The sequence below is a fragment of the Cupressus sempervirens genome, chromosome 2 (genome assembly GCF_028749045.1).
Source record: "Cupressus sempervirens isolate cs-2001-9-10 chromosome 2, ASM2874904v1, whole genome shotgun sequence".
In the NCBI taxonomy this organism is placed as follows: domain Eukaryota; kingdom Viridiplantae; phylum Streptophyta; class Pinopsida; order Cupressales; family Cupressaceae; genus Cupressus; species Cupressus sempervirens.
In genome coordinates, this window is record NC_143119.1 from 741,896,816 (window position 1) to 741,920,805 (window position 23,990).

The following is a 23,990-nucleotide window of genomic DNA, read 5'->3' on the forward strand; positions in this document are numbered from 1 at the left end:
CAAAGGAAAAATAGACTAGTTTGCCACGCAAGGCTTCCCAACAAGCCGCTAGGATGCTAGTGGTCTAGTATTGATCCCTATCAAACATCTACTAATACTACCATGCAAGTATTCATCTACTTTACTCTTAACAACTTGAAATGCAACCAACTTTCACAAGTTGAAAGGAAATTTTACTCTAACTATTTGGAAGTAGAAATCATGCAATAATACCAAAGGCTCTTAATCACCATGCAAGTCACAACAATGAGAAAGAAATAGCGAATTTTGGCATTATTTTTGCAACAATTTTCTTCGACGCTTACAAATGAGAGCAAATGGCCTTATATAGAGGCCAAAATGTACAACCGACAGTAGAGATAAAGAGGCAAAATCGATGATCCAGATTGAATCCTAGAAACCCTAATTAGGGTTGCCACCCCATCGGCCAATGAGAAGACGCCACCTCGTCAACGGACCAATGAAAAAAGCGTAAAAGTGGCAACCAATGAGAAGGCACCAAAATGGCGGCCAATCAGAATTAAACACTTGTTCTATCCTAGAAGAAAGAGAAATTGCCACTTGGGCTTACATAAAACGATCTTCTAATATAACTCTCCCTTTTTCTTTCATTCTTTTAGATAAGGCAATGAACCTAGCTAGCCTTTTGTTGACTTCTTCCATGGGAGGACAAGGTATGTGCTTTATCTTGAGCTCTGTCGATTTTATCACGCTGTTTGCTACTTTTAGTGTCTTCTCATGATCCTTCTCATACTCTTTTGCGAATCCAATAAAATCATTTAGGGAGGAAAGGGTGTTCAAATGTTTCTTCTTGACAACAACCTTTCCTAGCTCATCCAATCTCGATCCAAGTCTTGTCTCATTGATATCCTCTTCTCTGATGTCTTCAAAATCAAGCGTCATCCCAATGTCGCTTATCATGGTTGAAATGGAAGTGTCAACACTTGGGCTGGGCTGTGTTGTGCAATTGCATTTTGTATCTCTTTGAGTGTTCTCAATCTGGTAGTCAAATCGATACACCAAGATTCAACCGTACCCAATCCTCTCTCATCAACCAACTTGGCCCTCTCCAAATATGCTTCTGGTAGCCCAATGAACACCTATAGCTTGGGAATAGCTAAATCTTTGACTAGAAGGAAATCCTTCCACTCTTCTTCAAATAATCTAAACTTGTTTCTAACAGTCACTAATGACCGGAATGTCGAGATGAAGGCAAGAAATTTTGCCCATCTTGTATTGTATCATAGATCCAACCCTTGACTTCATGTAGTTGAGCCGATGTCTCTTCTAGGTTGTTCCCGCTGTCTTGAGGAAGGGCTGCCTAGTACAACTGTTGGATAGGCTGGCAATCTCTCCAATATTTTTTCTTGGCCTCCAACTTTATGATCCTTTCATTTGCCTTCCTCAACCTTTCTCTGATTGAAGCTATACCCTCCTGGACCTCTTCACATTCCATATCATCTGTGTTTCTTCCCAAGTTGTTTTCCACTATCTCATATTCCTAGGCCGCAATTTCATCCACTGCCTTGTTGACAGTTGGTATAGCAATTTGAACCTTTCGATGACTATCATTGCCGCTCCTGATTACCTTTGCCACCGTCTTTGCCATTTGTTTCTGGTTCTCGCTATCACCTTTTTCTATTAATCCTTGGATGTCTTCAACTATTCGGGCAGTTACCACCTCGCCTCTTGGCATAAGCATTTTCGTTAACCATAGTGGTGCGGTGCATCTCCCCAAATCTGGATTTGGTTCGACTAACAAAGCATCACCAACGGCCTCGGGTGCCTGACTTATTGCCTCGATGTCAATCGGTCCATCTTCTCCACTAGTTACTGCCATATCATCTCCTTGTTGGTTTTTTGAGAGGGGAGTACTCGGTGCTCTCAGTGTAACCACTTGATTTTGAATCAAAGCTCACCTCTATTGCGGCCCCTTTATCACCTGAATTGACTTCTTGGCTTCTAGCCTCAATTATGCTTTCTCTTGACGGTGTTGCATGCTGTCGCTTGGTTGGAGGTTCCGGATGTCCTTTGCTCTTCTCAACCTCCAAAGCTCTTTTCTTGTTTCTAACTGTTTCCTGTTGTCAACTACTTCCTTCACCCTTCTGTCCGACTGATTTTGTTGGACCCTCTTTTGGCTTCATCTTCTCATAAGTAAGGGGGACCCTTTGTCTTTGTAGCTTCTTTAATCTTTCATTATACCATAACTCAATATGCAAATCAACTGCCCTTGTAACTGCTTCCAAGGAAGGATCCTGATAGTCATCCCAATCTACTGGATTCAACTATGTTCCTTCTACTGTATTATAATCTCCTTTCAACATATTATCATCATCTTCCAATTGATCGAGAATGTCAAGGCCTCTCCATTTGATATCTCTCATCATATTCACCGACAATCTTGAGAAAGCTAGCTTTCTCACATGAAAGTCATCCTTGGCATTGGCCGAAAAGTCCTCTATAGTGGGAACATGCTTAAATGCATTTCCATGAGATACCTTGATAAGACCATTAGGATCGAATCCTTGCCTTGCTCTGTACCATCCTAGATGATACCATTCCAATTCCTTCTCTGCAGCTACGAAGGTAGTCCGATTGGGACAACTATCATTGCCAATTTCAACTGAGAAGATAATTCCTGTCTTACCTTCATTTCTCATTATTCTATCATAGTGTTCAAGTTGCCTAACCAATTCCATCAAAACTACCTTGTCAGGTGGGTATCTTGGAAGCCTCTTGGGACAAACTGTGCTCCCTACTACTCTAATGTACGTGAATTGCGGAAATTGGATGAACCAACTCCCAAACTTCTTTATCTTTGCTTCTGCTTCTGATAAAAGTCTTTTAGCAGGTGTCCCTTGTAATACCCTTACTATCTTCATGGCAAAGGCGTCACTGAATATCTTGTAATCCTTGTTGTGCAAGTGAAGTTGTGGACAGCACTCATGCACCAAATATTGCCCTGCCCCATTGCCAACTTCTCCTAAAACCTTAAGTCCCGAACTCTTATACAATCTAGAAATTAAGTAAAACAGATAGGATCCCATATAGAATTGCTTTTGGTTTTGTACTGTTCTAAGTTGCAACTCTAGATTCTCACTTATGATCCTAGCCCAATCAAATCTTCTTTTTCCCTTTTCAATTTCATCAATGAAGAAGTACATCCAGTTTTCAAATTGCGTACCTTGAGCTAGGCCCATGATCTGACTGAGAAGCACAATGAGATCTTTGTATTCTAATTTGAACTCTGTCACTGTAAGCTTTGATGACTTAGTTACGCCTTTCTTTCCCTCGTGTAGCCAATCCTGCTTTAGATGTGTGAAATAAGCCTCCTGGTTATCCTAAAATGATTTAGCCACCTGATCCATCATCACTACTGTCATGCTCTTGTACTAGGGAATGTTAAATGTTTCTTCAATTGCTTGTCCACTAATATTGGCCAACATCCTCTTCCCTTCATCAAAGATGATGGATTTATTGATTAGATCAAACCTAGATGCGCATTCCATAACCAATTCCGAATAGGGCAATGTAGGAGGAAAAGCTGCCACGTGTACAATTCCACTTCTGTATATCTTCTTTGCCAAGGGGGATTGACCTTCCTTTAGTCTGTCCTTTACTTGTATCATGTTCACTGTACCGACATTGGTATCAATTATTCGTTTCATTTTCAAGAAGAAAGTTGTTTTGAGCATCATATCCTCTTTGTCTTTCTTAGTGTTTGTTCCCTTGGGATTCTTGTTTACACTACTATCCTCCATCTTGTCGCCCTATTACGGGATGGTAAAGTGGTGGACAGTGAATGCAAAAAGAACCAAGGGAGACAATATCTAGACAAGAACGAAAGAAGGAAGTTAGCTTAAGGACCCCTTTCAACTTTAAATGATTAAAAGTCACCTCTACCAATAGCCGGATCTTTCTTTTGGAATTTAGGATCAGACTTCAAGAATTTCAAACCCTTTGCAAAACTACAGGCTCTAGCTGGAAAAAAAAAATCAGAATTTAGTGCTCTCGGAATTGTCCACCATCTACCAAAAAAATCAGACCTTCATCATGTATTTCTTCTCCAAATAAAATCGCCAAAATCTGATGTAAAAATGCAGTCCTAAATGGAGAAAATCAAACCTACATCATAAATCGCCTAGGGCATAAAATCAGATCTGCCCTCAAAAAAAAATGTCAAGAGTGGAAAATTCTGCTTTCAAACCAATTCGCCCAAGCATGGAAGATGTTCTCTCTTAATAAAAATTGCTACATATGAGAGAAATCAGTTGCCCTAGCAAAAATTGCCCAACAATGGAGAAGAAATCTGCCCTCTCAAAATCGTCCAAGCATGGAAATTCTGCCCAAAGAAGAAAATCGCTAAAGGATGGAGAAATCTGCACTTGCAAGAAAAATCGCCCAAGGAAGAGCTGCTCCAAGTTAAAATCGCAAACAACAAAAAGGAGGAAGATGAGAAGTGAGGAGAAAAGAGGAAAGAGTTTCCTCTTATACCCAACTTGCCTCTTCTCTCTAGCTGGCCGACTAGGATCCTGAGAGCAAGAAAATATTAATTAATATACCAAAACTAGCCCCCAATTAAATGCTTAGCTAAATATTAACTTTGCCAAGATGAAATTTGCTTTTTTGAATTGCCAATCAGACCAAAATTACAAAAAGAAAGTAAATAATGCCTTGGAGATGCTAAATGTTTCCATTTAATGACAATTTAGCAATTAATATATCATTAAAATCAGATTTTGGCTAGCCAAAAGCCATTTTTCAATATTAAATTACCAATTTCATTAAAGGCTAGAAATTTTCAAGGCAATTTAACCCATTAAAGCCAATTTTTTGCAATTCAATTCAAATCGATTTTGCTAAGCTATTTTAGTTTTTGACAAAAATAAAATCATCTCTAGAGCCTAAAATTGATTTTGCAATTCAATTTCATCTTCACAAAAGAGAATTTTTTCTCACCAAAGAAATTCAAGATTTTCCAAAAAACTCAAATCTAACAAAATTTCACTTTTTGAAAATTATCCAAATTTACACAATTACATCCAAATTTTCAAAAAATCGTCTAAGTACAAAATTTACAATTTTATCCAGCCAAGTGTTGTTCTTTGGAATTTTGTCCGGTCTAAGGATGAAATTGGTTGTTCTGAAAAATCAAGTTGAAACCGGGTGAAAATAAACCTAACCCTCTCCCCTACGGCCTGAAGGTGTCCAAGGCTTAATATTTTTTAAAAAATTGAATCAAAATTTTTTGGACAACTCAAAATTTGCCAAGGCGATTAAAAAAGGGGGGGTCCCCAAAGTTTTGGGGCGATGGTGTGAGAACCTCACAACACAACTCAAAGTCAAAATAGAGAGTCGTAGGTGGATGTCTCTTCTAGATGTAGTAGCTGAATATGCTGACAAGAGTCCACATATTGGCAGCTCAAACCCCATTAGAAGATTGTTCAATGTACAAGGTTGAGAAGCAATTGATGCAACAATTGCACAATTCTTTAAGGAAAATGGCATATTGTTTAATGTTGCTAGCTCACCTTTCAACACTGAGATAGTCCATGTTATAAATAAACCACCAGCAGGGCATAAACCACCTCGGTATGAAAAGCTTCGCACTACTCTAATTGATAAATCAAAAACTCAATTAGATGAACAAACTACATTGATTGAAAGAGTGTGAACTATAGGAGGTTGTAGATTGGGATGGGTGAGTGAATAGATGCTAGGAATCGTCCGCCGCTAAATACCATGGTAACATATAGAAAAGGGCCTTTTTTGGCAAAAGAAAAGAATGCAGAGTTTCTACACAATCGGCTATTGAGGCCATTGAGGAGGTGGAGGCATCGCATGTGGTCTAAGATGTTACTGATGTTGCCCCTGTTTGTAAAGTAGGAGGCATATTGATCCAAAAAAGTCCAACCATATATTTTGGACACCACGTTGTGTACATTCATTATACAATGCACTCAGAGACATTCACAAGTGCTAATGGCTTTCAGATCTCATCTAAAAGGGGAGGAAAATGCAATGTTCATATGCAACCATCACCACACATAAACCATCTACCGTAACTTCATCAAGGTGGAGCTATTTAAACCTACTGATACATGTTTTGCTTCTTACTTTAGTCTTCTTGACCAATTTTGCGAAGCCAAAGGAGCTTTGTGGTCCACACTTGTTAGTGTAAATGGAATTAAATGTATATCAGGTTAGATAGGTTTGATTACAGAATTGTATGATTAATGAACTTCCTTAACTTGGAATAGCAGATTTAGATCTGAGTATGAAGGTTTCAATCAATCTCCAACTTATTGTATATTCAATATATACAAATAATGAATATTAATTTCTGATTATTACTGGTAATAGTCAATCTGCTCTTAGAATAGAATGTTGATAGATTTTGATATCTATTTGGCTGATCGGTTAAGTCATATATATATGAGCCGATATGTCCATGAATGGACAAGTCTCCAGATGGTGGAGACATGTTCATTCAGTATAAGTCTCTTAATATTGCACTGATTCAGATCTGTTAAACAGGCCCGATCACTAATCAAGGTTTAAACAACAATTTTCCTTAACCATAATCATTCTTATGAGATCGCAGATCAGGGAGAATATAATCAGTCTTAATATGATTCGATCCCAGCATCTCATTAATACAAAGAACATGAAATGATTATTGTAAGAAACTAGTAATCTGCCAGAATAGATCTGATAATATACTTGGGTTTTTAATAGTATGCAAATGATTCAGATTATCATTCAAATATCTGATCATAGCTATCATACTTTAACCCTCCCTCTTAGCTAGGAAAGATAAGGATCTAACCAGGTATATGTAATCACAATAGGCTCATCTATTGAGAAAAGAGATATCACCTAACTCATGATGTCTGAGGATATAATATGCTCAAGAATATCAGTCACATGACATTCCTTTTATTAATCTCAATGTTATGGTATGTGCATTGACATCACGTCTCATGATGTCTACCACAACAAATCATGGCATATCCATGGATATTATGTCACATAATATCCACCATAATTATCTTATAAAGGCATAATGATCGGCAACCATTATCAAGTCTCATGATATCTATCAAAATGTCCAAGAGATACTGTATCATGACATGTACACGAATATCAAGTCACGTGATATTCATCATGATAGAGAACTAATCGTTGTAAAATTGTCACCTTACAATGTTAGGTAGAAGTGTATATTATCTAAAAGATTGTCACCTTTCAATAATGTACACAAGGGGGGCCATAAAGTCAATCACACACATGACAAAAAAGAGTTTACACATTAAACATCTTTTATATTAGTAGAAATAAACAATTTGAGATTTGATCTCAATAAATTACATTTCAACCATAACAAGTTTCTTCCTGAAGTGTTCAACTATAAATCTGGAGAGAGGCTTGGTGAGAATGTTGTTTGATCACTTGTACTAATATATTCCAATTGGATCATGTACCTTTCTACCATATCTCTCACATAGTGGTAAGGAATCTCTATATACTTTGATCGATCATGGAACATTGGACCAATGAGAGCTTAATACAAATTTGATTATCACAATGGAAAGTAGTAGTTTCAGGGGCTGACCAAATAGTCTCAAAATCAACTTTTGAAGCCATATTGCTTCTCTTGCTCCCGTAGAGGCTATAATGTATTCGACTTCTGCCAAACTTTGTGCCACTAAAGACTCTTTCCTACTTATCCAAGAAAACATAGCTGATACCAAACTAAAACAACATCCTGATGTTCTTTTCCGATCAATCCCACTTCCAACCCAATCTGAATCAGACTATCCATGTAGATCTAGGTCAACTTTTTTAATATTTGAGATCATGTCCTACCTTGAAGGTACCTCAATATATGTTTTGCAGCAACAAGATGTATCTCTCTTAGTTCAGACATAAACTGGCTCAAACATTTACTGCATAGCAAATATCTGGTTGAGTGTTAACCAAGTACATCAATGATCCAATTATGTCTATAAAGAGTAGGATCTGCAAATCTAAATTTTGTTGCTGCCTCTTTCAACTTATGTAAGTTGGTTTGAATGGGTGTAGACAACGGTCTACAATTTGATACACCAAATCTCTTCAAAATATCAATTGTATTTTCCGTGATTCAGAAGAATACAATCAAATTTATGTCAGACTTCCAAACCAAGGAAGTAGTGTAAAATGCCCAAGTCCTTCATGTCCAATGGCGAGGCCAAGTCCTTCTTACATTGGACAATGAGGTGATAATCTCATGTATTTAGCAGGTCATCAACATATACGATTAGTATTAACATATAACCTTAATAAATATAAAATAAAGATTTGAGTCTGCATAATTCTCTGTAAACCCTAGTCACATAAGATAGTTGTTGTGTTAAATCTGTAACTTCGATATAATACTGATCTGATTGAACAAGATCTTACAGATCTATTCTTGCATGGAAAGCCTATATACTTGTTCCTTGTTTAGGCATGATCAGCGTCTCCCTTGGATTATGACATTTGAGTTTTGAACTTAACTAATATTTGTTAATTTGATTAAACACAAGCTATTACTCATTGATGCTGATTATGAGAAAACATTATAGGGCCGACCTAGATAGCGTCATATGTCCCTTCAAGGGACATGCCTTTTGGTTACCTTATTTATATGGGGTATGGTTGTAGTTAAAGAACCCACAAATAACATACGGTCTACTCCTTTAAGCAATTCTGCCCTATAGGAATACTTGCAGAGATAAAACATTTCTGAATAATATTTATATTATTGACATCACTTCATACAAGTTTGAATCATAAAAGATCATCTTTAGCAAGCATTGTACAACGTTGCAGAAACTTTACATGGTATCAGAGCTCTAGTAGTCGAACCTAGGCTATGCTAATTGACAATCCGACTTTCATATCTAACAACATCCTTCTATCTTCAGACCTGAGGATAGGTTTGATGGGAAAGAACACTTTGTTGCTTGGAAATTCAGAATTATGATGATTCTTGAAGACAATGATGTGAAACAGTTTGTTGATTCAGCATCCAAGTAACCTATTGTTGAACCTAATAAAACTATCTTGAGTAAAGGAAACAGGAAAGCCATGCAGATCATATTAGATGGAGTAAAGAATGAAATAGTACCTATGCTAATGAAACGTCAAACAGCATTTCATATGATGGATGCATTATTAAATGTATATGAGGTTAACAATGCAACTAGAACCCTTGCTCTAAAAAGGCAACTAAATCATATATAGATAAAGAAGGGAGAATCTATGAACTCTTACTTCCTAAGGGTGGCTAGTCTAACGGACGAACTTGCAAGTATAGGAACCATAATTGAAGACAAGGAACTAACACTTATGGCTATAGATGGGTTACCTAATTCATAGGAAACATTCTCACAAGGAGTAAGCGCTAGAAACAATCTTACAAACTTTAATAAACTTAAAGGAGATTGCTCGCAAGAAGAATCTAAGAAACTTGAGAAAGGAGGAAGATTGAAAATTGAAGATGAAGAACTCCATGTTCTCAATACAAATTCCTATAAAGGTAAGAAGAAGCACTTCAAAAAGAAAAAGGGTAATCAAAGAAATGACAAACCTAAGAAATATCTATCCAAAATAAAATGCTTCAAATGTGAAAAGTTTGGACACTATAGATCTAATTGCCCTAAGAATACAAAGCAGCAAGTAAACTGTACAGTCATTACTAGGAAAGAAGATAACTATGATCCTAAGAATCGTGTATTGTATTTTGCACTATCAAATGAAGTGTAAGGCAAAGCATGGGCAATTGATAGTGGATCTTCTCCACACATTACAAGATACAAAGAAGCACTGGACTCTATATCTGAAGAAGTTGATACCGAAGTTACCATCGGTGATAATTCCGCTCATTCAGTCAAAGGAATTGGGAATTGCACCTTGAAACTAAAGTCGGATAGTTCTCTACATCTCCAAGGAGTACTCTATGTACCAGGAATAAAAAGGAATCTAATATCGGTCACAACATTTCAAGATGATAGACATAATGTTGTATTCATGAACGATAAAGTAATGACATGGCCTAAGAACTCTTCATTTAAGAAAGTAAATTTGATTGGTCAAATAAAGGGATACTTATATGCACTAAATACAGAACTTGGTCAACCTATTCAAGCATTAATTCATGAAGCTATTGACATAAACGAAATATGGCACAGAAGGTTAGGACATCTAAATTTCAAAACCTTATCAACTATGGAGAAGATGGTAATTGGTTTACCTAAGTTGGATAAAGATCACTCAAGCATATGCAAAGGATGCACTCTGGGTAAGAACACCAAAAGTCTAATTCATGATAGCACTAGAAAAGCTAACAATGTTTTGGAATTAATCCACTCAGATTTATGTGGACCTATGTTTGTTCCTTCTCTTGGAGGATTCTGGTGCTATAAACTTTTTATAGATGATTTTTCTAGGAAAACTTGGATTTACTTCTTAAAGTGTAAAGAATCAAAAGAAATCCTTAAGAGATATAAAGAATTCAGAACCTTAACTGAAAACTTATCAGGACACAAAATTAAAACTATTTAGACTAATAATGGAGGGGAATACACTTCATATTTGTTTAAAGAGTTTTGTAAAGAAACAGGAATTAAGAGGGAGTATACCGTTTCTTATAACTCACAACAAAACAGGGTAGCAGAAAGGAAGAATAGAACAATTATAAAAGCTGCAAGAGCTATGATATTTGATCAAAACTTAGAATATTCTCTTTGGGCAAAAGCCTCTTTTACTGCTATCTATATTCAAAACAGGAATCCTCACTCCTACCTTAGAGATAAAACTCCTCAAGAAGTCTTTACTAAGATTAAACCTAATACAAGTCATCTTAGGATTTTTGGGTGCCCAATATGTATACATGTTCCAAAAGAAAAGAGAATTAAGTCAAAACCCTCCGAGAGGAAAGATATTTTTGTCAAGTATAATGAAACATCTAAAGCATATAGGATTTTCATAGCTTGTCAGAAAAACATTGAACTTAGTAGGGATGTAATATTTGAAGAAGATTTAGTGTTCGAAAGAGCCCTAAGTTCTAGAGATCCCTCTCCCTTACCTAATTCTGAAGAAAATATTGAATTTGAGTTTCAGAGGGAGAACATTGAAAAATTTGAAGATGAAATTCAAAATCTTATTCTTGAGGAAACTCAAAATCCAAAGAATAGACCACTTTGGACCATTAAGACAAAAGAGGAAGCACAAGACTTCGCTGCACCATCTGGAACCTTCAAAGAAAGCAAAAGACCCAAAAGATTTTCTAGTTTTGCAGCAAACATGAGTTATTTATCTAAATCAGAACCAACCAATATTTCAGATGCTATTAAACATTCAGCTAGGAAGGATGCCATGACGGAATAATACCAATCCATTACTAAGAATAATGTTTGGGAAATCGCTCCATGACCTGAAGGAAAATCAGTTGTTTCTTCTAAATGTATATTTAATATCAAGCATGTTGTTGACGGTAACATTATAAAATATAAAGCCAGATTCATAGCCAGGGGATTCTCTCAGAAAGAGGGTGAATTGATTATGAAGAAACCTTTGCTCCTATTGCCGGATACACCTCTGTAAGTGCAGTCCTTGCTATTGCAGCATCGAAGGGATGGAAAGTACATCAGATGATTGTAAAAACAACATTTCTAAATGGAAAAATTGCAGAAGAGGTATATTTGGAACAACCTGAAGGATTCGAAACTCATAACCCTAAAGTTTTAGTTTGCAAGCTCAAGAAACCTCTCTATGGGCTTAAACAGGCTCCAAGGTTCTGGTATGAAAGAATTGATAAGTATCTCACCAGTTTAGGATTCTCCAAGAATGAAGCTAATCCAAATCTCTACTACAAAAAAGATAAAGATGATATGATAATATTGATACTATATGTTGATGATTTACTAATAACAGGTGATGATCATCGTATAGATCAATGCAAGAAAGATCTAATCTAGAGAATTTTGAAATAAAAGATTTAGAACTCCTTCATTACTTCCTAGGACTAGAAGTATGGCAGAATTCTGACAACATCATATTTAATCAAGGCAAGTATACATTAGACATCTTGAGGAGATTTGGGATGTGGAACTACAGGCCTATGTCTTCTCCAATGGAGACTAATCTACATAAACTTAAGGAAGCAGTAGCACAATCACCTTCAATAGATTCTACTCTTTACAGACAAATGATTGGGTCTCTTATGTACTTGGTAAATACAAGACTTGATATTTGCTATGTTGTTAATGCTTTAAGTTAGTTTATGTGTGAACCAAAGGAGATTCACCTAGTTGCAGTCAAACACATCATGAGATACTTACAAGGTACTCTTAATCTTGGGCTCAAGTATGAGAAAGTTGACTTGGACTTACATGGGTACACAGACTCAGATTGGGTTGGAAGTGTTACTAATAGGAAAAGCACTTTAGGATGTTGTTTCAGTTTAGTCTCAGCGATTATATCTTGAATATGCAGAAAGCAAGCATAATTAACACAGAGTTTCACAGAAGCTGAATACATTGCCGCAGCAATGGCCTCTCGAAAAGCAGTTTTGCTTAGAAAGTTACTTGCAAGATTATTTGGTCAACTTATGAATCCTACATTGTGATAATCAATGTTCCATCAAGCTTTCTGTGAATCCAGTTTTCCATGATAGGTCCAAGCATATTGAAATTCCTTACCATTATGTAAGAGATATGGTGATCTCTTAGATAATGTGCTGAACAGTAGAGATCTCCTGTCAAATCTAGATGAGTTCAAGATCACATTGTGATGTAGACATTTCTATGTCTATGAGTCACAACTTGGATAAATGAAGAATTTAATTATTTTCCACAATTTATCCTGTGTTCTAGTAGATCGTAACTCAGGATCATGTTGTGATATAGGAATGCCAGTAACTATGAGTCACAAATTGGATAAATGAAGAAATTAATTATTCTCCGAATTTTATCCTATATATTGTATTCTTTGCAATACTATTATCACTAGTATCAATGATAAGTTATATCACAAGAAAGTAATATGACGTAGTATCATGTGTTCGATGATACCACATACAAAGAAGATTCAGATAGATATAGAGTATCAATCTATGCTTATTCATTGTAATTGATGATGCTGGATATGTTATCTCTCAATATGATTATCACGTTAAGATGGAGTGTTAAATCTATAACTTTGATATAATACTAATCTGATTGCACAAGATCTTACAAATCTATTCTTGCATGGAAGACCTATACATATTTGTTCCTTGTTTAGGCATGATCGTAGTCTCCCTTGGATTATGGCATTTGAGTTTTGAACTTAACTAATATTTGTTAGTTTGATTAAAAAAAAGCTATTACTCCTTGACACCGATTATGAGAAAACATCATAGGGCCGACCTAGATAGGGTCATGTCCCTTGAAGGGACATGCCCTTTGGTTACCTTATTTATATGGGGTATGGTTGTAGTTAAAGAACACACAAATAACATACGGTCTGCTCCTTTAAGCAATTCTGCCCTATACAAATACTTGCAGAGATAAAACATTTCTGAATAATATTTATCTTATTGGCATCACTTGATACAAGTCTGAATCATAAAAGATCATCTTCAGCAAGCATCATATCAGGTATTATCTCAGTCTGATCATACAGAATTTGTAGAAACTTTACATATTGATCATTTCATATCATGCTCGGGCAGCCTGTTTAAGCCTGTATAAGGATTTCTTCAATTTGCATACATGTGAGACTGTTGTAATAGAAGTTTATCAGGCAACAAGTGCAAATGTCTCATCGTAATTAATACCTTCCTTTTGAGAGAACCCTCTGGCAACAAATGTGCTTTGTGTTTCTCTATACTACCATCTACAACATGTTTGATTTTAAAGAGCCATATGGAAGAAACAACAGATTTCTCTTTAGGTCTAGGTCTTATACCCCATACATCATTTTTCAAAATGGATTATTACTCCTCTTTCATGGCATCTTTCCACACTTGATGTTTGAGAGCTTCTATTACACTAGTAGGTCCTAAGTTAATGATTCTGCTCATTAAGGTAACATAACTTGAGAATCTGTTAGGCCTCTTATTTTCTCTGAAAGTTCGTTTGGGTGTTGCGAAGTTTTCAGTTTCCTCAATCATTTTTCTAGCCCAAAGTGGTATTTTCTCGTCGTTATTATTTTGAGTCTTCTCTTGATACCCCCTCTAATTCTCAAGAACAGTTTGGTTTTCATCTATGGTTTCTTCTGGATACTCCCTTTGAAACCCAGGAGTAGGGTCCTCCTCCATGTCTTTAGGTGAATGCTGAATTTGTAACTCATTGGAACTCTTTGCCCTTTTGAAGGGCAATGTCTTCGTCAAAGATGACATCTTTTCTTAATTCAATTTTTCTTTGTCGAGGTATGTATATCCTATAGGCTTTTGAGGTTTCACTATAGCATAGAAAAATTCCTTTCCTTCCAAAAGGCTCTAATTTTGACCTCTTCTCTTTAAGCACATGGATATAAACAGGACAACAAAATATCCTTAGGTGGCTTATGTCAAGTTTTATACGAGTAAAAGCCTCTTCAGGGGTTTTGTTATCAAGGTGAGAATGGAAACACTTGTTTTGGATGTAAACAGTTGTTCTAGATGCTTCTACCCAAAATGAAGTATCTATGTTTTCATCATACATTATTGATTTGGAAGCCTCTACAATAGTTTTATTTTTCCTCTCAGCAACCCCATTTTGTTGAGGATTATAGGGTATAGTAAACTCCCTCTGAATCCCAACATTGACACAAAATTCCTTAAAGGTTTCTAATGTTTATTCTTTCCAATTGTCTGTTCTCAATGCTTTAATTTTCTTTCCGAAAGAGTTTTTTAATTGGCTTTGAACTCTTTGAACCTTTTAAAGATATCTTTTGACTCCTTACACTTAAGGAAAATAGATCCAAGTCTTTCTGGAGAAGTCATACACAAAATATAGGAATCCTCCCATGGAGGGAACATGGGTCCACATTAGTCAAAGCTAATTCTAATATGTTTTTGGTTCTACTCAAACTATTTTGAAAAGTTCCCTTAGTATTTTTCCCTAAGGCACACCCTCTGCATACTCCATTATGAGTTTGATTTAGTTTGGGTAGTCATGTTACCAATTTTTCGAGAAAGTTATGTCCTAACTTTTGATGGTGGGTCTCATTTGAGTCAAAAGTCTCATGGATGAGGATTTGTTTTGTCTGAGTGCAAAATTTGTATAGGTATCCTTGGCTTATACCTATGGTTTTAGCTTTCCCATCCATGAAGGTGACCCTATATCCGTTGTCTTCCAAGGCAGATATGGACACTAAATTCCTCTTAATTCCGGGTATAAATAGTACATCAGTCAATTGGATAAAGATGCCTAATTCCAATTTGATGGTGCAAGTTCCCACCTCTTTTACTAGATGTGCAGAACCATCCCCAATAGTTACTTCTTCATCAATTTCTTCCACCATAGTGTCTAGGTGTTCTCTGAATCTTGTGATATACCTTGATGACCCACTATCAATTACCCAAACGTTAAATTTTGTTTGATATATGGTTTGATAATGCTAAGTAGAAGACAAATGTCTCAAAATCATCTTCTATATTTGCTTTTCCAACTTTAGCAAATGATGCTTGTTTCTTTGTCCTGTCAGGGCACTTGACTGCATAGTGTCCATAATGGTCAAATCTAAAACATTGAACTCCAGAAACATCTTTCCTCTGCTTGGATGAACCCTTTCCATTAAATTGTCTTTTTCTTTTGAAATTCTTCTTCTTACCCATCTTATGAGAATTATTGCTTAAGACATGGGATATCCTCATCTATAGATTTTTTATTGTTTCCTTGTTGACATCAGTCTAACTTCTTGTAGGTAGTCAGATCTTAATCAATCAAACTTTAGAAGTTTTGATCTTGCACTTATTCTTGAACAAATAACTCCCATGATTTTGGTAGGCCACCTAAATATATCAATGTTAATTCTTTGCTATCAATTTCATATCCAACAGTTGATACTTAATCCCTTAGCTCAGTGATTCTTATGCAATATGCATTGATGGATTCTCCTTCGTTCATGCTTATATAATCAATTTGCCTCTTTAGTGCAAGGGTTATGTCGGTGTTATTTATTTCAAATGTGCTTTCAAGAGATTTGAACATAAGGTATGTTGTCTCCTGTTTTGCCAATACAGGTACTACGTGGTCCCTAACTAAATCTACTATTAGTTTCATGGCCTTTTCATCATTCTCAATCCATTGATTTTTTGGTTCATTCTCAGGTTCTGTCTTTTTATCTTTCACATGAATCTAACTTATTCTCTTTTAGTATCATCATGATTCTTAACTTCCATGATGTGAAGTTGTTTGTACCTTCAATACGATTCTCAAATCTGATCACATTTGACATTTCGAAGAATGGAATGTGACTGCAATATCAAGATAAGTAATCTGATATCTCAAATTTAATTTGGATCTTCCTTAACTTGGCTCCGATACCATGCAAATGGAATTGAATTTATATCAGATTAGATTGATTAGATTACAGAATTGTATAATTAATAAATGTCCTTAACTTGGAATAGCAGGTTCAGATCTGAGTATGAAGGTTTGAATCAATCTCCAACTTATTGTATATTCAGTATTTAGAAATATTGAATATTAAATTCTGATTATTACTGGTAATGCTCGATCTGCTCTTAGAATAGAATATTGATAGATTTTGATATCTATTTGACAGATCAGTTATATATATATATATATATATATATATATATATATATATATATATATATATATATATATATATAGAGAGAGAGAGAGAGAGAGAGAGATGAGCAGACATGTCCATTCAGGATAAGTCTCTTAATATGCACCGATTCAGCTCTGTTAAACACGCCCGCTCACTAATAAAGGTTTAAATAACAATCTTCTTTAACAATAATCATTCTTATGAGATCGCCAATCAGGAAGAATATAATTAGTCTTGATATGATTCGATCCCTGCATCTCATTAACAAAGAACATGAAATGATTATTGTAAGAAACTAGTAATCTGCCAGAACAGATTTGATAATATACTGGGGATTTTAATAGTATGCAAATGATTCAGATTATCATTCAAATATCTCACCATAGCTATCATACTTCAACAGTTAGTGATGCATGGGCAAATTGGAGAAAATCCACATCAAATACTGTAGTTAGGGTGAGAGGTATTCTTGATGAGCATTTTTGGGATGAAATGAAATCTTTTGTGACATTATTAAGCCCACATGTGAGTTCATCAGATTTGCACATTCAAATAAGGTATGTTTGAAATAAGTTTATGAAGATACAGACTCCATGTTTAAAAAAGTCAGGTATGTTTGAAATAAGTTTATGAAGCTACAGACTCCATGTTTAACAAAGTCACGACAAAAACTGCTGCTAAAGAACTTCACTATATCCTTTGATGGAAGATGCAACAAGGGCACCCTAGATCAAGATAAGGAGGTAATAAAGCTGTAATTAAAAAGATTTATAACCAAGGTGGGGATGCTTCAATTTTACGGAGTCAATGAAATAAGGTTTCACATGAGCAAGGTGATTTTTCTTCTATAAAAGCTTTATATGATATGAAAGTAAAGAAAGACCTTATAGAGTGGTTGTGGAACCATGGAGGTGAAACCCTTGAATTGCAATCATTTGCAATATTTTCTCTGGCAACTAGCCAGCTCTTCATCTTGTAACAGAAATTGGATACTTACACATTCATTCATTCAATAAAGAGGACCAATTAGATCAAAGAAAGCAAAGAACCTGGTGTACATTTATAGCTTACGTTGTCTTCTCTCTCATTTAGATCCTAAATACAATGAAGGTCCATCAAAAAGGGATCAAATTTCACCTAATGGAGAAGTTGCAGCCATCGTGAATAAAGTGGTTGAAGTAGATGGTCCTACTGGTCTTTGTTAGTCTTACCAACAAAGAAACCTATGTTTGACAGTGATTACTATTTGGAGAGCATCGTAGCTGAGGACCTTGATATGGATGAAAGGCAATTTCTGTTTCAGTTATGAGTTTTTTATTTGTTTATCAATATGCAATCCTTTTGGAGCTCTGATACAATGATAATATGATTGTATAAAATTTGTGCACTTAATCTTTAAAGTAAAAGTTTTAACAAAAAACTTGATCACTTTTCTTGTTTTGAAAATTCAATGTCATTGTAGATTTGAATTTTCTAATAATTTTTTAATTATCATGATCAGATTGGAAAATTTCCATAACAAACTGGACAGCTTTCCACAACAATACTGATGTTTACCTACAAGAAGCAATACAGTAATGTAGATGATTCCAATAAATCATATATATCATTAGATCTGAGTTTGACCAGTTGACAATTAAAAAATTATTTTTATTGGGGTTTTGTTTATTATAGAATATATGATGCTATGTGTGGTATTTTACACTTGGTAACTGCTGCAATTATGTATATATTTCTGATTTTCAAATGATTTATATTGATGAACTCAAAACAGTCACTGCTCCATAAAAAAAAATTGACCCTGCCCAAACCCAAACAAGTTCCAAGACCAATTACTTATTTTGTGCTCATTTGGCCTTCAAGAGGTGCAAAACAAGCTGAGAGGAATTATTGGAAAGCAGATTTGAAAAGTGAATTTTGGAATGCATTTGACAAAGGTATGTATTCTGTTTTATCTATTTTTATCCCTCTGCACATTAACTCAATACCAACTCTGAGTAATGCTACTAGGTATAAGCATTTTGAGTTTATCTTTAACATTTGTGATTTGAAAAGTGAGATTATATTTCCAATGGTCAGTTCTGTTTTCAATTCTGTGTTCAATTCCATGCATATACCTACATTTAAACAAACATATAGCCATATGGAACCTAGGGAAAAGAATAGGCAAATCACCAGAACGGCATTGTAGGTTATGATTCATTTCAAATTCACATTCCCATATTATAGATAATCTCAGAAAAAGAAAACCAAACAGATTAACAATACAGATCACATTGTCAAACAAGCAGTGCAAAGTTGGACGTCCACAATGATTGCAGAATCATTCAAAAAACAAATTAAAAATAGCTTTCATTGGGTTCTTTGTGTTTGGATGATGGTCCATTTGTATTCCCATCTATGAAACAAATCAATCACAACCAGAAAAATTGTAATGCCAAACAACACAGATAAAAATGTCGGTTTATCAAGCTTAGGAATCTAGCAGAACCAACAACAATTTCCACAACAATATTGCCAACTCAAAAAAATAACAGTGATTTTTTTTAATATGTTTTAAATAACAATTCATTTTATATTCCCACTAGGGAACAATTTCATCATAACAGGAAAAATTGAATAAAACAAATAGAACCGGCCACCAATATTACCTTATCAGGCTTGCAAGACTCAAGCAATAAAAGGCGTCTATCCTGAATCCATAGGACTATATACAAATGGAATAATTCCTTTGCATCAACACCTCCTTTTACAGGACTGTAAATATAATGCACTGAATAGGTCACCACAACATCTTCTGTTCAACTCAAAGAAACCAAAGAAACATAAAAAAAGGAAGCCAATAAACTAACAGTCGACATAGCATACCTAATATTCCAGCTCGCAATATCTCTCTGGAAGTCTGCAGTTGCAATTACAAGTTCTCCCACAGGTGGAGCAGGGCTAGAGGGAGGGCATGCAATAAGAAATGCTCGTAATCGGTTGCAGAGATCCACATTATATATGGCAGCAGCAATATTTGGAAGATCTATAGAACTGGTTCAACATAGATAACATAATAGTGTTTACAAATCGTTGACAGATCATAATTATGGATATGTGGAAAACTGAAAACCAAATTCAGTTATACTATTAACCGAAAAACAGAAGGAATAGGACTAGCCCTTGCAAAACATTATTAACTACACCTTATGGAATAAATAACTCCCCAGCAAATCTATAGAAATGAAATAAATGATGTAATTTTAAGCACAATATAGGCATTCCACTACGTAAAGATCAAGTATAGGATATAAGGAAACTTTGCTTGTCGTTATAAATTTTCTATTAATTAAACTCTCCAATTATAAATTTCAACACAATGTTTATTTTATTACGATGAATCAATTATATCATTTCATATGAATTAAGATGATAAATTTCCAACTTCTGATTTATTGTATACTCTAAACAATAGTAAAGCAGCACAACATGCACAAAATGTAAAAGAATCAAAAAAGATTGGTGGTTAGTGACAGCATACCAATTATAGAGTGACAGCAGGACATCTGGTCCCGCTGAATTAAGATGATAAATTTCCAACTTCTGATTTATAGTATACTCTAGACAAAAGTAAAGCAGAACATGCACAAAAAGTGAAAGAATCAAAAGAACATTGGTGGCTAGTGACAGCATACCTCGGTAAAATGTGCTGATTATGGATTTCAATATCAGTTGAAACTTCATTTCGAATATTCATACAAAGTGTTTTCATTTTTGCATATGCTGTTGAAATATTTAATGCATCCAACAAAATTCCTTCATTGCCATTTGCAACAAACTCGTCAGTCTCTGCTATATGTCGCCTTGACCTTTTTTTTACAGCAGTCTGCACATTAATTTAGTTTCAGCGATCTTACTACCAATCGTTAGTCCTTATTTTTTACTATTGCAAATGTGCAGTTCATGTTTCTTTAAATCACACAAAATAACTCAACCAACTCTGGAGATTACGATAGCTTATTTATAACAATCTAAAGGCAAAGATTCTTTACCTGAAAATAGCTGCACAAAGTTAACTGCACCTCGGGAGATAGTATATCATGGAGAAGAGTATATATCTTTACAGCAGGGGTAAGAGCTGGTGCAGCAATGCCAGTAGCAGGTCCAAATACATCAACTAAGCCTGATGGTATTGAACTATCCAATGATTTATAATTCTCAAACACCAAAGCAAGCAATTGCTCCACTCGGTCTTCAATGTCTCCTAAAATCCGTTTCTGTCAGAAACATATATTTACAAAAAATAAGAATTCCTTAACTGGAAAAGGCAATGAAAGTGAACCAAAAAATTAGTTATATGAAAAATTTTAAAAGAAAGCTCCACAGCCACAACATAAGTGAAAATGGGAATGATCAGAAAAATAAGGCTAACAAAATGAATCAAATATACGACTGCAGAAGCTCCTTCCCCAATTATCTACTACATGTACCCCAAATAAAAAAATGCACATATTATGAGAAATCACAACTTAAACTGATCAGAGATTCTGAATCCGATCAATTTTTTTGTACATTTACAAAAAAAACGTAGGCATGACAAAATCAGACTTGTTCCCAGTTTTAATCCACAAAAATGTGATTTTCTATAGATTTGAATTTTGTAATGAAATCCAAAAACATCATTTTCTCTTATACTTTAATTATTCAAAATTTTCCAATTGATTGAAAATTTCTTTTGGTCAAGCCAATCCCAAGAATATTTTGCTCCTATGCATGTACCTTTACACAACCTTAAATGATGTTACAGTATGAATGCAGAAACATACTTATATGTGCAGATGCACGCTTGTATGAGAAATACATACATCCATTTAAGATTCAAACTAGGTTCTCTATATAGAGTGCCATTCGAGACAGTAACAGCAAAAATATAAAACAAAAAAATGATACACACATCATAAAACTTACAATATGCAGTTTGAATTTTGAGGATGGCCGGTGCATTAATACTATAAAAAATCACAGGATATGTGGCTAATACCTATCCTGGCCATCTGCAATTTATAATTTTCTATATAAAGAAAAAGTTGAACACTAAAAATAAGAGAGAACCAACATGCAAGCTTGTATCTATTCCGGCTATGTGCATATTTGATATACATTAAGGCAAAATAGCCATGTTGCCGGATCTGTCTATAGACAGGCCAGATCAAGGATTCTTTGCAAAACTGAAAAAAACAAATATCATTCCAAGAGGCTGAAGTGAACATTTGTTTTTGCTTGTTGGATCAGCAAATGGAGTTTAAGATTGATATTTAAAGATTCTCCAAAGAATGCATTGTAATTCCTATGTATTAAAAGTATTTCATGTTAGAATACTTTTGCAAAGAGATAAGCTTTTCATTGTTTTTACTCCATATATTTTACAAACATGAAACTAACTCTTTGCTTTGTTTTTAAGTTTCTTTCATCCATCTATGAATGTATCAGAAGAGCTAGGTTTTATATATCTATTTTATTTATTTTTGTTCCAGATGTGTTATTTATTAAAAAAATTGCAGTAAGCATCATATTGGCAGTTAGTTCTAGCTTCATATCTTGATCTAGATTCAAAACATATACTAGTTCTCCTCTATGGAAGTCTACTGATATGATACAACTGATTCAAGGTGATGCAGGTTATATTTGGATTTGTCAAGGATGTGATGTTCTAGTTCATAAGGTAGAATCAAAGTCCATTTGTGAGGAATGTCTGGGCAAGGCATTAAACTTGCCATGGAAAGAATGGTGTACTGATGCCAATGGAGCAAGAACAAGCAAATGAATTAGCAAGCCATAAATCAAATCACCCCTTAATAATAATATCAAAGGAAATGGAGTTCCTAATCCCAGTGTTGTTGTAGAGAACCATCCATTTCTGGCCACTCTTGAGAGTGAAGAACTCACTACAAACAAAAGACCAAAGGGACCTTTGCAGACTGCATTTCAAAATGAAAGTTGAGACATCGTCAACCAACACATAACAAGATATATTTATGCAGATAGGTTGACTTTCAATGTAGTACACTCCTGCATGGCACATTAGGTCAAGCTCCTAGAAGATTCAATGAAGCCTAAAGGGATTCATGGGTTGACAAAGGTGTGTACATTGTTTCAGATGGGTGGATAGATGCTAAAAATGACCTTTGATAAATATCACAACAGTCTCCCCTAAAGGGGTGATTTTTTCAAGTCATGGAATATGAGGAGCAAGTGAAATGTGGCCAATTGACATTCTCATTGAAGCTATTCAAAAAGTGAGACCTCGTAACATTGTTCAAGCCACAATGCAGAATGCAAAGAATTGTTTAAAGCAGGTTGTTGGTTGAGTAGTGCTATTCACATATCTTTCGTACATCTTGTGCAGTTCACTCTCTCAATGGAATGAAATAAATTGGAACAAGATTTGTATGCAAATGCCGAGAACAAATAACGTTCGTCACCAACCACATGTCACAAGGCAATTTTAGATCAATTTCAAAATTGTAGATATTCAAGGTAAATGTAGTATAAAATTTTGCATTTTCATGATTTGATTGTCTACATTTCTTATTTAAACTTTTTTTTTTTTCAATTATTCTATTTTTTATTTTGATAGGTTGTTTACACCCATTTTGCCTCTAGGTGCAATCATGCAATGTATTTACCTAGTTTCACCAAGTGTATTCATGATTCATTATATTGACAAGCACAAACCATTCTTGGGAGAGATATATGATGGCATTGACTCAACGATTGAGAAGATGAAGAGCATCATAAACGAGAAAGTATAAGACCCTTTCCATCTTCTTGCCTTTGTATTGAGTCACAAAGCTACAACATTCAGATTCTTTCTACACTAGTAAGTGCTGTTCCATAAGGAGATTTGAAGTGGTTGAATAGTACAAGGCAACGTTTCATAGTGTCTTCATCGATGTTGATTTGCAAGATGTCATAAGTGAGTTAATTGAACTTTTACACACATCTGGTCAAAGTATTGAGATTCTTATGATAAGTTCAAGAAAGATTCTCGCAACTGGTGATACTTCCATGGCCAACATTTCCAACACCTACAACCCCTCGCAATCAAAGTTTTTTTAAACAAGTTTAACCAAAATATAGTCTTTATAGTTTTTAAAAATATATTATGATATATAGCTTTGTCTCTTTGATTTTTCTTCATATGTTGCTAATTA

General features: G+C 34.9%; 1 protein-coding gene across 2 annotated transcripts in view; it reads right to left on the reverse strand.

Moving 5' to 3' along the window:
- LOC149575512 (pesticidal crystal cry8Ba protein) overlaps positions 1 to 23,990 on the reverse strand; it is a 62,482-nt gene that overhangs the window by 20,159 nt on the left and 18,333 nt on the right. For both annotated transcript variants that reach the window (XM_089815266.1, XM_089815265.1), the window contains exons 14-17: positions 20,829 to 21,053; positions 20,472 to 20,662; positions 19,663 to 19,830; positions 19,446 to 19,551 (exon numbers count right to left, since the gene is read on the reverse strand). In XM_089815266.1, coding sequence (XP_089671392.1) covers positions 19,446 to 19,551; positions 19,663 to 19,830; positions 20,472 to 20,662; positions 20,829 to 21,053 — 690 coding nt within the window. The remainder of the gene's footprint in view (positions 1 to 19,445; positions 19,552 to 19,662; positions 19,831 to 20,471; positions 20,663 to 20,828; positions 21,054 to 23,990) is intronic.